Genomic DNA, 15,920 nt, shown 5'->3' on the forward strand with positions numbered 1-15,920 from the left:
ATTGATCATCTCGGGCATGAATGTTGGGCTATAACTAAAAGCAGTCCACAGATTTCAGCAGCGGCGTGTTTGACTGGGAGTCTGACACCATGTAGTGAAACTGGGAGAAACCAGGAAGTTTGTTGCACGCCGCACCTGGAATGAATGAAGAGAAAAAGAATATAAGTCCCACAAAACTTATTTTCGGGGGTACATTTCATACGCCTCTAGCTCAATGTCCACAATTTGATTTCCCTACGTTCAACGAGGCCAATGCTATACTTTGGCATGTGCTGCTGTGGCGTCTTTGGCAGCAGCTAAACGGTTGGTATCTTTTGAATCCAAACACTCACCATAATGGCCTGTTGTGTTAGCACAGATGACGGCCCCAAAGAACTCTGGGTAATTCCTCTTGATTCTGGAAATGGCGGTCTTGCAGGCTGCTGAGGGATCTACCCCTGCCCTCATCAGCTCCACAGCCAAGAAACTGTTGGCAGGAAAACGGGGAGAGCGTGAGCGGAGCTCCTTCAAAGCCACCAAATCAGATGAACAGCCATGAACGGGTCGTGCTAACCATAATTATAGAATTAATTAAGCAGGAGGGATGAATGCTTAAAGTTCAACAAACTAAAGAGGATTGACTAACTTGATTTGATATTGCAGCAATTTATATATTTTAAATAATCTGAAGGCTTATTTAAATTGTGTTAATACGGGGTGTAGTGTAGGTAAACACGTTCAACCCTTCCATTTCTAGATATACACTATGTGAAAAAAACAAACAAACTGATAAATCAGGCTAACAGTACCATCTGCCGTATCGCTCCTTAAACAGAGGGGTAAAGATTTTGGACCTCCTGCTTGGAGATAACTGGGCAAGGAAATTTAACCACGCATTAACCCTGGCCCTATTTTGGGCCTGTAGAAATGTTTTCAGGTTGGGTTTTTTTTTCACAACGTGCCGCAATCTTGTAGATCAGCCATTTTCAAACGGCTGAAATATAAAATGGGGTTTAACTGGTTAAGAAGAGTAATGCCCCTTTCTCCCTAAATGACCTATGGTATGTTCTAGGTCAGTGGTTCCCAAACTTTTTCATGTCAAGGACCCCCAAATTGACACTAATTCGCCCCGCGGACCCCCATTTGAAAAGATATTCCAGGGACCCCCATAAGAGAAGATTTTCACGGCTCTAGCAGTGATTCTCAACCTGTTTAATTTCAAAGACTCCAATGAATCCAATTGTACACAGAGTTAAATTAACATTGATTTTACAATATAAATTGAGTGTGCCAGATATAGAAATGCCATTAAATGTGGGTCCGTAGTAGACTAATGCATGTCAAACTGGGAGTCTTTGAAATTAAACAGGTTGAGAATCACTGCTAGAGCCGTGAAAATTTGTACACACTGAGTTACAAACCCATAAAGGTCCATTTGATTCCTAATCATCATTTAGCTGGGGACCCCCTGGAACTCTCAAGGACCCCTAGGGGTCCCCGGACCCCACTTTGGGAACCACTGTTCTAGGTACCCTTGAGGCTTCTCTCCCAACTGCTCCAGTAGAGCTGCTCATTTGCCATCTGTAGGAGACTGGTTGTATACTGGGCCATTCCCAGGTGTGAATGTATCTTTACTGTCGGAGCAGAAAGCAAAGTGCTCCGAAGCGCTTCACCTGCATTCACAGCAAACCTTCCCTGGATAGAGTAGACTAAAAAAAAAAAACGCACACAAAAAAAAAGTCATTTTTTTGGGGATGTACAAATGGCATTTTTGGGGCGACTTAACTTGTATTTTGTCACCAAATGGTGGTAGTGTGAGAGGGCTAATGGCAGAAATAAGCCATTATAAATTCTAAACCACAGGTGACATAGTCACCAAGGTTCTCTAGTCTACATAATAGTCCTTCCATCACAGATAAATCTAATTTGGCGTTTTACTTTTCCCTTTGACTCTTGGTCACTTGAACCTGTGTCAACATATCCTTCCCATGTAATGGTATAAATGGGAGAATATCTAAGGTCAAAGAGAGACATTTGTTTAGTGAAGGTCCAATGGTCCTGGAACCAATGGAAGATGATTCTTCTGATGCAATGTTTACCTGGGAAGGAAACGCATCATCACATCTCCATCTCCTGTGGCTGCGGCGCCCCCTGCAGTGCTGTCTGCATAGGCCCCGGCTCCAGCGATAGGAGAGTCCCCTACACGCCTGTAGGATGGCAAATACAGTAGAATACCTTAATTTGCACTAAATTCTACCCACATATGTTTTTTCTTTGCGACTATGACTCTGAATAATACATCATCCTCCATAGCCTATAACAGCGGTTCTCAAACTTTTTAGCTCGAGTCCCAGAAGAGACGTTTGATGTCTCCCCAGGATCCAAACTAGTGAAAACATCTACAAGCTTGCAATGTGAGCTTGTAGATCTGCTATTTTAACTACTACTTAAGTTTTTCTAAATGTAATTTCTTAAGAGTCCTGTTCGGGAATCACTGGTATCAAATAACAATATTGAAAAATTGACAAAAGCCTTGCAGCAGCATCCAGGCTCAATATTTCACAAAATTAGTTAATGTATATATTGGTGGCTCAAACTTTTATTTTTAAGAGTATCTTTTCAGTACCCTGGAATTTTGTGGTTGGCTCCATTAGTTGACGTCCCAGCCGCCACACCGCCATCTGCACCCATTGCAACCATCCCTGGTATAACAATATAAAAACAGTTTAAAAGGTTAATTACTGCTGGTTTTCCGTCCTACCAGGACCACTGTTCTCTTCTACCCTACCAGGAGTACTTTTCTATAGTGCATCTGGGTTTCTGTCTTGCTAGGACCCCAGAACTTATACTGGCTTTCTGTCCTACCAGGTAATTACTAGGGGTGTAACGATATAGTAACTGTATCGAAATATCGATTTAAATTAAAAAAAGTATATTGTTATGACTTGGTATCGTATCGTTTTGCAATGGAAATTATCGGTATCGCATCGTTTTGCAATGTAAATAATAAATTATACTAAGTACTTGTGCATTGTATTTAGCAATTTTAAGAAGAAAAAAGAAAAAGATAGATGGGTTCAATTACTTTTCCATTTCATATAGCTATAATTGGTTTATTGAAAAATGTGTGTATTCTCTGTGTTAATGTCAGGGCGTGGGTTTTGATTGATTGATTGATTGAAATCTTTATTAACAGTTTGTAGAATTTACAGTACATTTTAAGCACAAACTCAATACAAAGACTGTCAACTGTGAGTGGACGACCCAATTAAGCATTACACTTGTTTACAACAGGGTCCACATTGTTCAATTCATCAAAACATATAAAGACATACAAACATTTAGAGACATACAAATAGACATTTCTCTGTAGGTAAAGAACAGAACAGGAATTCATCATATTGTCAGAGACAATGTCCATCAATTTTCCAGAGAATCACTGTTTACTCATTTATATCCATAACTACATCTTTCCCTTAAAAAACCTGCACCTAAGTTTCACACATGTAATGTATTTGCTAAATAGTTACTGTATCTATTTCAAATCTTTGAATCGTATCGCCTTGATGAACCAATATCGTCCATGTAATGTATCGTCAACCATGCATCGTGATACATATCCCTGTTAACCCATTCTGATCGGGCACCCATTTTGGTGTCAGCATCATGTTATGCTTTAGCTATTTAAAAATAGCAGATCTACAAGCTCATATCGCGCCACCGAGTGTCGCGATACAAGCTTGTAGGTCTGCTATTTTTGAAAAATCGAAGAGCGACTGACATTTTTAGAATCTGATCTCAGGTCAGAATGGGTTCATCAGACCAGTGTGTGTCCGGCGGAAACCTTGTATGAATCTGATCTCAGGTCAGAATGGGTTAAAATGTATCGTTACACCCCTAGTAATTACAGTAACCGCATGCACCTTATGTCCCTGATTTGATAGCTTCTGTATAGTAGTATAGACAAGGACACTAATTGCATGCAGTAAATATCCAGGTTTGATTTCTATCATATCCTGATGGGGTAAAAGGGAATCTTTAAGACCAGGATTGGTCTGGAAAAGCTACAGTAGTATAATGAGTAAAGGTTGACTCCCCCCCCCACCCACCACATAAAACCTACCAATGGTGTCATGGCAGTGTATGTCAATGTGTCTTTGTGCTGTGCTCTGTCTCGGGGTGGCCCTGGGTTTGTAAGGTCCACAGTACTTGGACGGATTGGGAAACACGTTCTGTTGGAAGACAGAGAATATATGAAAGCCATCATCTTTCATTTTCGACTCATTTCCACAACTCCTGGAATGATGTTAACCCATTTTGACCTGGGAACGATTCTATAAATGTCTTCTAAATCCTGACAGTTTTCTGAAAAAGCTATGTTTCTGTGTCAGTCGTTCTTCGATTTTTCAAAAATAGCAGACCTACAAGCTCGTATGAGCTTGTAGATCTGCTATTTTTCAATAGCTAAAGCATAACATAATGCTTACACCTAAAGGGATTCCCGCCCTAAATGGGTTAATGTGGTGGTGCACACGTGCACCGCAGAATGTCACTCCCCCAGACAATTACTCAAATTTGATGAGCTGTGACGAAACAAAAGCCATTGTCATCAAGCATTTCAGCTGTTACACAAGCACGGCCAGTTAAACACCACAGCAATAAATTAAAACTGAGCTGGGCAGTCTCGTATTGTTTGGATTAAACGCACGGGTCAATTATATACGTCAAAAATAAAGACCCGCCCTTTAAACTTTGACTACCAAAGCAGCTCAATCTTGAACAGTATAATATAGTTTGCTGGGCTATTGAGCTCCGTCGCACCATGGCTGCTGGTTGAGAGTGGAGTGCTGTGGGTGGGGTGTAATTTGAAATGGCTTTTTGAACTGAAACGGTCTCATTCACTGCAAGAAAGAGGTTATTTTCTGCTCTTGTGTGATCCTTGGTGCCTCGTATACAAGCTAAGAGGTGTGAAGGATTCAGTAATTTGTATTCCACTTATATCGTTCACAAGTAGACTGGTATCGGGGGGTGAATAGGTTACATGATTAATGTTCACACGGGCACTCACGAAAAATGTAGGTCAAATTCAGATTTTGCCACTTGGTCAATTAAGATATATCATATAAAATAATATCAATATAAAATATACAGTACTTTAGCCCAGCTCCTTAATTATACTTGGCCTACCTGTGTTCAAAGACATTTTAAAATGCTGTATAAAATACACACCTGTGACAGTGTGACTGCATTACATCAGTATTACTATGCCAAACAAAATTTTGTTGTACTTTTTTTTTTTTCCTACATTTTTATCCCACGATTTTGTAACCCAGTTTTATTTTCACCCAGTGCCAATTATCTAATGTAATCCTGGGCGCTACACTTCCTCTGCCAACCTGGGGGGGGCAGCGGACTGACCTCATGCCTCAGGAGTCCAAGCTGCTTCTTTTCACCTGACAGAGGGGAATTTCCCCGGCCGGACGTAGCGCGTGGAAGGGACACGTTATTCCGACCAGTTCCTTTCCCCTCCATCAGGCGCCCCGGCTGGCCAGGGGGAGGTAGTTTTAGAGACCAGGATTACGGCATGTTTTTGTGAGGGTATCTACCCTAGGGGACACGGGGAGAACATGCAAACTCCACACAGAAAGGCCCTATCGCCAACCCCTGCCTCGGGTATGGGCACTGATGACGCGGAGGAGGGGACACGCCGCCAGTGCCCACAGCGTCCCCAGCGGGAATCGAACCCAGGACCTTCTAGCTGTGAGGCGACAGCACTACCAACTGTGCCACCGTGCCCCCTTGTTGTACATTTTTGAGTGGTGCAACCACTCCTATAGACAGCTACTGTATGCGTGTCCCTGGCTGGCTGTGTCCGAGCACGAAAATAGAGTTTGGTTGGTTTACACCACAAAGTGTCACTGTTGCGCAGCCTAACACACACGTTAACTGTATGATGATTTTGTGTGTGACAGTACAGTACAGTAGAGGGACCCCCACATGGTAACTGTCATTTCTCTACCATTTCGGACGTGGGGCGGCTCGCCAGAACCGGGCCAACCCCCCCTGGGCGCGTTCATGTGGGTTCTGGAACTTCTGGGGGACCCCCGGGGCACGGAGTTGCACTACTCACTTCACACAGTTGTGATTTTTATATTAAAAAAAAGTTTAAGTTTAAAAGGTGTAGCAGCCACCTTAATTTGCAGGCAGCCAGGGACTGGCTTGTATTAATAGTAACATTAAGTGGTGCAACCACTTCATTAAGTAGCTTTGTGTGTCCGTGGGTGGGTGGCTGGCTGGCTGGGTCTGTCCGAAAATAGCGTTTGGTTGGTTTTCACAACAAAGTGTCACTGTTGCGCAGCCTAACACACATGCACACAATGCACACATGAACTGTATATACAGTATGATGATTTGGGGAGTGACAGTATGGTACAGTAGAGGGACCCCCACAAGGTAACTCTGTCATTTCTCGACCGTTTCCGACGACCTATGATTTTCATGTTGCTCTATATTTGGTAACGGTTGTTTCAAAGCAATGAGCTACACAAGGCCATGATTTACAGTAATTTTAGATCAGTTAAGTGTTTGTCTTGCTTTAACAACTCCCTTTATCTGTTCTAAATGCACTGTAACCACAGCCTTTTGGGGCTTATATGCTTTAATATGGGGCCTCAAAGCAGACTTGAAAGTATTTTCAGCCATCTGGCGAAGGCCATTCCTGCGCCAGAGGGGTTTGATTATACCACCGATAACAGCCAGTTAGGATCAACAAGTCTGTTTCATGGAGGTGTGCTCATGCATTATTCATACAGCTGTCTGTTTTATTCAAAGTTTTACAGATGTGAAAGGAAAACCTTTGACAAGTTTGCTGAAGAATGATTTTAACCAATTCTGACCTGAGATCATATTCTAAAAATGTCTTCTACATCCTGACAGTTTTCATTCTGACCTGAGATCAGATTCTAAAAATGTCTTCTATGTCAGTCGCTCTTCGATCTTTCAAAAAATAGCAGACATACAAGCTCGTAGCGCGCCACTCGGTGGCGCGCTATGAGCTTGTAGATCTGTTATTTTTCAATAGCTAAAGCATGACATGATGCTAACACCAAAATGGGTTCCCACCCAAAATGGGATAAAACAGGTAAAGTTGGTCAACAATAACCTCAGCAACATGTTGTTGCCCCTTTCTTTTTAATTAGCCGGTTTGAAAATAAAAAGGGATAGTGACTTAATCTTGGCAACCTTCAACTGCTGTATTTTAATTTGTTTGCTTGATGCACACCTGTGCCTGATTCTTTAAATCCTGGACTATGACAGATACTTTCACTTTTGAGTGATTATTTGTACAAGAAAGATTTCCCATAAGTAGTGGTTTATATTATAGTGATGATTTTAGGTTGTATTGGGAATTTACCTGTGAATGTGTATAGCAGAATAGTTTATATTTTTCTAGTAGCACGCACACCGCAAACTTGCAGTACTGTGGGTATATAATGGTTGCATTCAGAACTCCATCCAAAGTTGCTATTTATCCATGTTATGGCAACATACTAATGTAATTCTAGAAAAGAAGCAACAATGTGGCCCTGAAAAGCTTCACATCAACACCAAAGTCATCTTTGTGCTGACTGCTGGAACAGGCCCACTGACTCCCCAGTTTAATGCCAGTCTTTTAAAACCTCTGCGCCTGGAGCCAGGGAAATGGGTATGGATAGAAAAACACGCACCTTGCGATAATTGGGTTGGCAGTTCCCCTTCAGCCACTGTGTGAAAATATTCATGGATTTGTTGGTAGCCAGGTCCTCCGCAATAAAGCCCATGTTTTCAGCGAACAAAGAAGCTAGAAAGGGGAAAACATAAAGTTGAGATAGACATTGACCTTGCATTTCAGAAAGTACAAAGGGGTGTGTGTTTGTGTGTGTGTGTGTGTGTGTGTGTGAAATTCTGTTAAAATAAAAAATGCAGGTAGGAGTGAAAGCAAAAATGTTATTGGTCATTAAGTTTTAACAGTTTTTTGTTTCAATTGGTTTAATTTGCAGTTTTTGCACTAATGCTAGGACATCTTTCACTTCAAGTTCTGACACAAGCGGTCACGGTGCCAAAAAGGTTGTGGTCCTCGACTGTGTGTGTGTGTGTGTGTGTGTGTGTGTGTGTGTGTGTGTGTGTGTGTGTGTGTGTGTGTGAGAGCCCCATAGGAAAGCTGAGAGGTGGTGGGGAGACGGTGTAGGAGAGACAAAATATAAGGAGGCTGAAAGAGACAGGCGGAAGGAAGGCTGAGAGAGAGACAGTGTAGGAGAGGCACAGTAGGCAATCTGAGAGGGAGACTGAAGGAGAGAGACCGTAGGAAAGCTAAGAGTAGAACACTGGAGAGAAGAATACAGGCAAGGCCCTGTTCTGATTCATAGTGTGTCTACAGAAATGGCAATTTCCAGACAGGTGCTTGCCAAGAAATAAATCTGTATAATAATACAAAAGGGATTGACAAGCGGGATGACAGCGACTCCCAAGAATACACACCTTTTACTAGTGTGTTCTACACTTCAAGTTTTAGGGTCTTAACTCTTAACCATAACGGCATTAAAGGAACACTTTTTCTCCATACAGTATATTGCTCCTCACGAACGCTCACTATTAGATGGTTTCCCATTTCTGTCTACTTGCTCTGTTCCTCAGTGGTTGGCTGTGAATTCTTCCTGGTGATTGACATCACAGTCAGGGATTTTAAGCTAATGGATCGGAACATGTCTCTTCCTGGAAATGTACTAAAATAGTAGCTATATGGTTTTCCATCTTTTAAACTCCTTTTATGTCTTTAAATGGCCTTTTATAATGCACCTGAATTTATGTATTAAATGTGTCTATAATAAATATACTGTACTTGCCTTGCAAAACTTGAAACAATAAATGTAAAACCTTATCCTCTACTAAAGACAAAAACGTGTGTAGATTTCACCATGCTACATTTATTGGTAGCTGTGACTGTTCTGATCGGGCAGTGCTCGCGCCGTACCTGACTCTCCCACTAGCAGTGTGTGATGCGTGTGTTCCATCACAGCTCTGGCAACGCCAATGGCATTCTTGATTCTCCTCAGGTCTGCTATGGCACCGACCTCCATCGTGTCTCTGCACAGTGCACACAGAAAACACAGTAACTAGTGGTTCTTAAGCAGTGGGGCCAGGGCTCATATTAGGGAGTTGTGGTGGGACGCTCTGATTGTGGACCCGAATGTGTTCCTTTTTCCAAGCGAACATTTTTAGTGAAAACATGCATTGCAACGCGCGTAGATCGGCTATTTTCATGTTGAGGGAAAAAGGTGGGGCCAAAGTACAGACCCCTGAGGACCACCCTATACACTTGACCACTGGTCAAGTGTATAGGGTTTAACCCCTTCTGACCTGAGATCAGATTCTAAAAATGTCTTCTACTGTACATCCTGACAGTTTTCTGAAAAAGCTATGTTTCTATCAGTCGTTCTTCGATTTTTCAAAAATAGCAGACCTACAAGCTCCTACAAGCTCGTAGCGCGCCACTCGGTGGCACGCTACGAGCTTGTAGATCTGCTATTTTTCAATAGCTAAAGCATAGCATAATGCTATAACACCAAAATGGGTTCCCGCCCCAAAATGGGTTTAATTGGCTGAGTCCTTCTCAAGACCCAAAATGTCATGGTTCTCGCTCTCTTCCCTGCAATTTTACTTTGTCTTAACTCTGTATTGTAGGATTTCTCCAAAATGTGAATGCAGTGTTTGAGATCAAAGCATTACTATATAATATATTAAGTAATATGTATTGCATGTGTATTTGTGTATTCATTGACACTAAATACACCAGATTTAGCAAGAATACAAATTTCCATCCATACAGAAAACAAGCAACATTGCAAAAAAAAGAGCACATATACAGACATCAGTAAAAAGGCCTAGTTTTGACCCAAGGAAACACTCAAGAAAAACTAGAAAACCCTACATTTGAGTCTATTTAAAAATGTTAACATTATGGTCCATACTTTTAGTTGGACCTTAGAATTGAATTAGCTGAATGGGTAACCAAGCCAAACCCACAGTTAAACCACATCATTTTAACCTTGTACCCAAAAACTGTGTAAAAACTAAACTGAAAAGAAAATAAATAAATAAATAGAAACTATTTACCCATGGGGATTAATGAAGGTAATCTTCTCAATTACTAAGCAGTCATGCTGCACGCAGTCAGTGTACTGGAATGACTTGAAATGAAGTTTAGAATAATCACCGAGAGGTCTGCAATAAAGGGATATAATCAACTAGTCTGGAACAAATTTATTTATATCTATAGGCTTAATGCTGATTAAAACTAAATCTCTTGTAATGTAACTTCATTTGACAGTAACAGAATTTGTAATCCACTATTTCCCACCACACATAATCATCTACTTACTGTATCCTAAGTGTCTGACACAAATGTAATGGATTTTGGTACTCTGCAAGTGCAATGTGTCGTTTGTATCCACTAGAGGGTGCTTGTGTTCACAAGTGAAATAACAAAAAGCATGACTACATAATATTTCTACTGTGTTGTTAGCATGAAATAATGTGAAAATGCAGCAACTTTTAAAATAAAATTTGAGATTATTTCTACAACGCAAGTACCATATGTCTGATGCTATCCATTTAAAAGTTGACACAATGCATTTCACATTCACTCATTCACACATGGACAGTTTGATTCAATGTTGCACCCCTACTGTTTTTGCATTGTGTGGACCAAAGAGTAGGAGAGTAGCGGCACGCTTTGATCTCACCGCAAAGCGGGTGCCTATGGGCTACTGTATAGTTCCATACATTGCTCCTATGGCTGGAACTATATCCCTTTTGAGATAGAATGAGCACTTCCACATTCCATTGTTACAATGGGAGTCAACGCTAGTGTTGCCCTACACATTATTTTTTACATTACATTAAAAAGGGGTAATGTCCGCCTATTTTTTCGAAGATATTAATCCGATTTTTAATCGGATCTCTATTTTAAGGACCATCTACCCATGCTTCTTTAAGCTAAGGAAATGTGACTGTTCTTGTTTCTGACTGATTTGTTATTCATGCATTATTTTTCTATACCTAGCCTACTGTTTATGCTGCTATCAGTCAGAGCTCCCTTCACCTGGTGCAGAATGCAGCTGCCAAATTTTCTAACAGGCACCGAAAAATATGAACATATTACTCCAGTGCTAGCCAAATTACAATGGCTGCCAGGTTTATGCCATATTGATTTAAAATGTTCACTGATCACATTTAAAACTTTAAATGGCCTCACACAGGCTTTGCTGTCGAGAGACTCTGGAACACTCTTACCTGTTCATATCAGATAGGCAGGCTGCATCAGCAGTAGGGGTTTATCAACAGTTAATTGCAGTAATTGGTTTAATCACTTCTAACCTGGAATATATTATATATATATATATTGGACATATAATTATTATATATATGGGCACATTTTCTCATATCTTCAAAAATAGTGAAAATAAAGAGATCTACCATCTTGTAGATTAGCTAGTTTTGTTTATCGTATCCTCCTTATCAATCTAACTATTTGATCTCTTTCCTTACACCATGTACTGTATTGCTGACATGAGTGATCCATCTGGCCAATTAGCATGACTCAATGTTCCAATTAGCATGACTCAATGTTCCGAGTACATTTAACATCTTGTCTATTAAGTTCATTGATTTTGTTCTATATCTTTTTTATAATTATATTAATTGATTTTATATATATACTGACATAGAAACTGTCAGGATTTAGAAGACATTTGTAGAATCGTCCTCAGGGCTATTTAAATACTACTCTGGGAGCAGAAACATGCAGACTATCTGTCTTTAAGTAGCCTTTTCATCAGTTGATGCATATTCTACGTTTAAATGTTTGAGATTATCGCTGTCCTGCGGAAACCTAGTTTGTTGATCCAATGTAGTTATTGTTTAGTCTCAAGCTCTTTTAATCGATTAATGTTTATAAAACCCACAGACTTAACCAGCTTCAACCGAGCATCCCTATTTTGGGCATGTTATTATAGTAAGGCCAAACATTACAAAAAAATTAAACTAGCAAGAATTTCTGATATACAATCTCACAATAAAAAGTATAAAATAGCCTTTAATTAATAAAAAAAAAAGAAAAAAAAAAAAATATATATATATATATATATATTAACAACACCACCATGTTGTGGCTGATGCTCACCCATTCATGATCATGGCGTCCAGAGTGCTCTCTCCTGATTCGTCAGGACTTCCCCCATAGCCCACGCTGCCGTCACATTGGTCCACTTCGCAGCGAGCGCAGCCTTTCTGCACCGCGTCCAGCACGGAGCCGCCCGACTGCAGGGTACTCCACGCTGCACGACAGTGATGGAAGTTTGACTTAACCCATTCTGACCGGGCACCCATTTTGGTGTTAGCATCATGTTATGCTTTATCTATTGAAAAATAGCAGATCTACAAGCTCATATCGCGCCACCGAGTGGCGCGATACGAGCTTGTAGGTCTGCCATTTTTGAAAAATCGAGGTGCCGCGGGTTCGACTCCCGGACCCGACACGGCCTTTACTGCATGTCATCCCTCCATCTCTCTCCCGTTTCCTGTCAGCCTACTGTCTGTCCCTTCAAAAATCAATAAAAGGCGTAAGCCGCAAAAAAAAAAAAAAAAAAGAATGGGTTCATCAGACCAGTGTGTGTCCAGTGGAAAACCTCTTATGAATCTGATCTCAGGTCAGAATGGGTTAAGTCAAAGTGGCAAGACCAGAAATACTCTCTTACGAGTCTCAAATTAAAAGTCCAAGTATTGGCAAAAGATTATAATACTTGCGGTGCAATACGTAAATGTAGTCATTATGTCCCATTTCACGCATTTACTCTACAACGTGTCTTTTTGTTTGTTTGTTTTTTGACTAGTCGAAGGATAAAATAGGGCTTAAGTGGTTAATGTATAGTATGTGATAGTAATAAATAATCTACAGTAAATCTGTATACTAAAGTAACTAACATTTTCAAACGAATAATTGCAGTGGAGTCAAAAGTAAGCTTCAATATTTGACTCTGAGATGTAGAGTAAAGGATGTAGGCCTTGTGTTGACATTGCTTACTGTAAATCGCACTGGATTAAGAGCGTCTGCTAAATGCCTAAACTGTAAATTGTAGTAAATACAGTATATAAAGTATCGAAAAAGTAATAAATGTACCAGAAATTTGAAATTAAGTACAGATGGAGTTACTCTATCTGTACTTGTCAGTACTCAGTACTGACAAGTGACAATAATAGTGACACACATTGTAATGCTACTATAGTGTCACTTGTGTACTGCTGAGAAATATTTAACTTAATTAACTTAATATAGTGTGTACATTCGTCGAAAATGACATCTTGTGATGAGGGAAAAGTATATACTGTAGATACTGTATATATATTAAGGCAGTGGTTCCGAAAGTGGGGTCCTTGAGGGAGTTCCAGGGGGTCCCCAGTTAAATGATAGTTTGGAACCAAATGGACCCTTATGGGTCTGTTACTGAGAGTTAAATTAGCATTGATTTTACAATATAAATTGGGGGTCCCAGAGATAAAAATGCCATTAAATGGGGGTCCGTAGACTAATGCATGGCACAGGGGTCCTTGAAATTAAACGTGTTGAGATTGAGAATCACTACTACAGCCGTAGAAATCTTCTTTTATGGGGGTCCCTGGCATATCTCTTCAAATGGGGGTCCATGGGATAATTATTGTCAATTTGGGGGTCCTTGACATGAAAATGTTTGGGAACCACTGGATTAAGGTAGTATAGATTATGTGGTTAAAATGTTATGGTCTTATCTTATATATAAATATATACTTCCTTGAACATGGGTCTATACATTGTGGCTTTCTCATAATAGAACCGTTTGTAGTGCCTGTTGGGATGAGATGAGATGACCAGGGCACCATATTAAAATAAGCTGAATGTAGAGACTATGTAGAGAGCTGCACTCTTTATCTGATGATATTAAACACCTTAGAAGACACCTAAAAATGAAAAACTACTATCTGCATGCCATGCATATTAATGTTCAGAATCTAAAAGTCCAAAATATTCAGATGAAGTGATCTCCTGTGAAAAGCTATCAGCATATACCGGTAATCACTTTGTTAGCCATTTATTATAGTTGTTTTAAAGTTGTTTGTATAAAATAAAGTATCATGTTATCCATAACTTATCATGCATTTGGTAGCCACAACATAGTCTTTCTTTAGTTTACATTAATGCACAGTAAATGCAAAACAGTGCATCCTATTACTCACTGTATGCACTGTTACTGTGTACTGTACGGACATGGTGAGTCTGTTATTCGGTCATATAACTATTGTTGAAAACCCATAATCTACCAGTGGTGGAAGAACTACTTTAATATAGAAAAGTAGCAATACTACAGTGTAGTACTAGTAAAAGGCCTGTGTTCAGAATGTTGCTTGAGTAACAAAAGTACAAAAGTATTGGCATCAAAATATTTTTTATTATGCCAATAGGCCTACTTTAAAGCCTACCAAACGTACTACAATGTTTGAACATGGCAGATCTACAAGCTCACATTGCGACACGTTTTTTGTGTGTCTAATAGACAATGTATAAAATGGGGCTAAAGTAGTTAATGTATATTTTATAATATAATAATTTATATCTGCAAAATTACTAGTAGTAACTAAAGTTTGCAAATTATTAGTGGAAAAAAAGTGTTTTTTTTTGCCTCTGCACTGTCTGCAGTAGCTGGAGTAGAGTATAAGATAATTGGAAATACTCCAGTATAAGCACCTCAATGTTGTTATTAAGTAGGCTACAGTAACAGGGGTGCCCAAAAGGTAGAAGGCTGTGCAGGTAGATCACATGACATGCCCCTATTTTTTATTTAAATATAAATATGTATTTATTTTGCCACCTGCCACTTGAATTAAGGTGACTTGATTGACATAAAAAAGTGCCTGTCAGTTTTCAAGAGTGTTGCACACAGTCATCAGTAGCATTGTACAGTTATATATTTTAAAACCATACCAGTTCAATTTCCTCCCCTCTATTCCTCAAGTGCGCCACTATGTACAATTTTAAACAATTTTCAGCCATGGGATAATACTGTTCTTTGTTGGGTAGATCTTCTTGAGCTCGTCATTTTGAAAGTAGCTCGCACGTCAAAAAAGTGTGGGCACCCTGGAGTTAGCCTAGACAACTTGGTTACCGTTACTTCCCACCACTGCAATGAATCTACAAGCTCACAACGCGTCGGCGTAGCATGTTATGCAGAATCAGATCGGGTATTTAATGCGCGCGCGGACACTATACATTATGAGTAGTACGTACCTGCCGCTGTTGCGTCTTTGAAGGGCCACGTATTGATAACAAGAGGCAATAACGCGTGTCCAAATGAAAAGAGTAAAATAAAAAACAGTGATGTCAACATTTTTACTTTAAGTTAAAGTTATACTGCCATATTCCAGCTGCATGTTCGTCTTCGTTCGGTTTTCATAAATAAGCTTATAACAAATGCTCGGTTGCACAAAGAAACGAAAAACACACTTTTAGTAATACATACGAATACATACAACACAAACACAACTCTATGACGACACTTCTGACTTCCTTATTTTGTCACTGAGTGGGCGTTACTGTTAATTAAAGGGACAGTACGTGAAACTACATGGGCGGCCATCATGTGACATGTCACTTTGATTGATTGATTGAAATATTTATTAACAGTTTGTAGAATTTACAGTACATTTTAAGCACAAACTCAATACAAAAGACTGTCAACTGTGAGTGGACGACCCAATTAAGCATTACACTTGTTTACAACAGGGTCCACATTGTTCAATTCATCAAAACATTTAGAGACATACAAATAGACACTTCTATGTAGCTAAAGAACAGAACAGGAATTCATCATATA

The 15,920-nt window shown here is 39.9% G+C and overlaps 1 protein-coding gene across 1 annotated transcript; it reads right to left on the reverse strand.

Moving 5' to 3' along the window:
* Window positions 1–8: 8 nt before the first annotated feature.
* On the reverse strand, window positions 9–15,577 carry aga (aspartylglucosaminidase). Its single transcript, XM_083785319.1, has 9 exons — window positions 15,335–15,577; window positions 12,200–12,353; window positions 8,990–9,102; window positions 7,707–7,819; window positions 4,103–4,211; window positions 2,606–2,681; window positions 2,079–2,186; window positions 333–466; window positions 9–135 (listed from the first exon to the last, which is right to left on the reverse strand). The coding sequence occupies exons 1-9, from the start codon at window positions 15,432–15,434 to the stop codon at window positions 35–37; spliced, it is 1,008 nt and encodes a 335-aa protein (XP_083641445.1). The 5' UTR covers window positions 15,435–15,577; the 3' UTR covers window positions 9–34.
* Between the last annotated feature and the right edge of the window lie 343 nt (window positions 15,578–15,920).

Source organism: Protomyctophum parallelum (assembly GCF_964188405.1).
Source record: "Protomyctophum parallelum genome assembly, chromosome: 16".
NCBI classification, from domain to species: domain Eukaryota; kingdom Metazoa; phylum Chordata; class Actinopteri; order Myctophiformes; family Myctophidae; genus Protomyctophum; species Protomyctophum parallelum.

Bases quoted from the DNA above. Each gene is read 5' to 3' on its own strand.
- aga (XM_083785319.1), bottom strand. From the start codon at position 15,434: ATGTTGACATCACTGTTTTTTATTTTACTCTTTTCATTTGGACACGCG. The intron at 9,103-12,199 runs GTGAGCATCAGC...TGCACTGTGCAG, and splicing joins GACGCCATGATCATGAATGG to AGACACGATGGAGGTCGGTG. The intron at 4,212-7,706 runs GTGCGTGTTTTT...GTCTTCCAACAG, and splicing joins GCCAACCCAATTATCGCAAG to AACGTGTTTCCCAATCCGTC.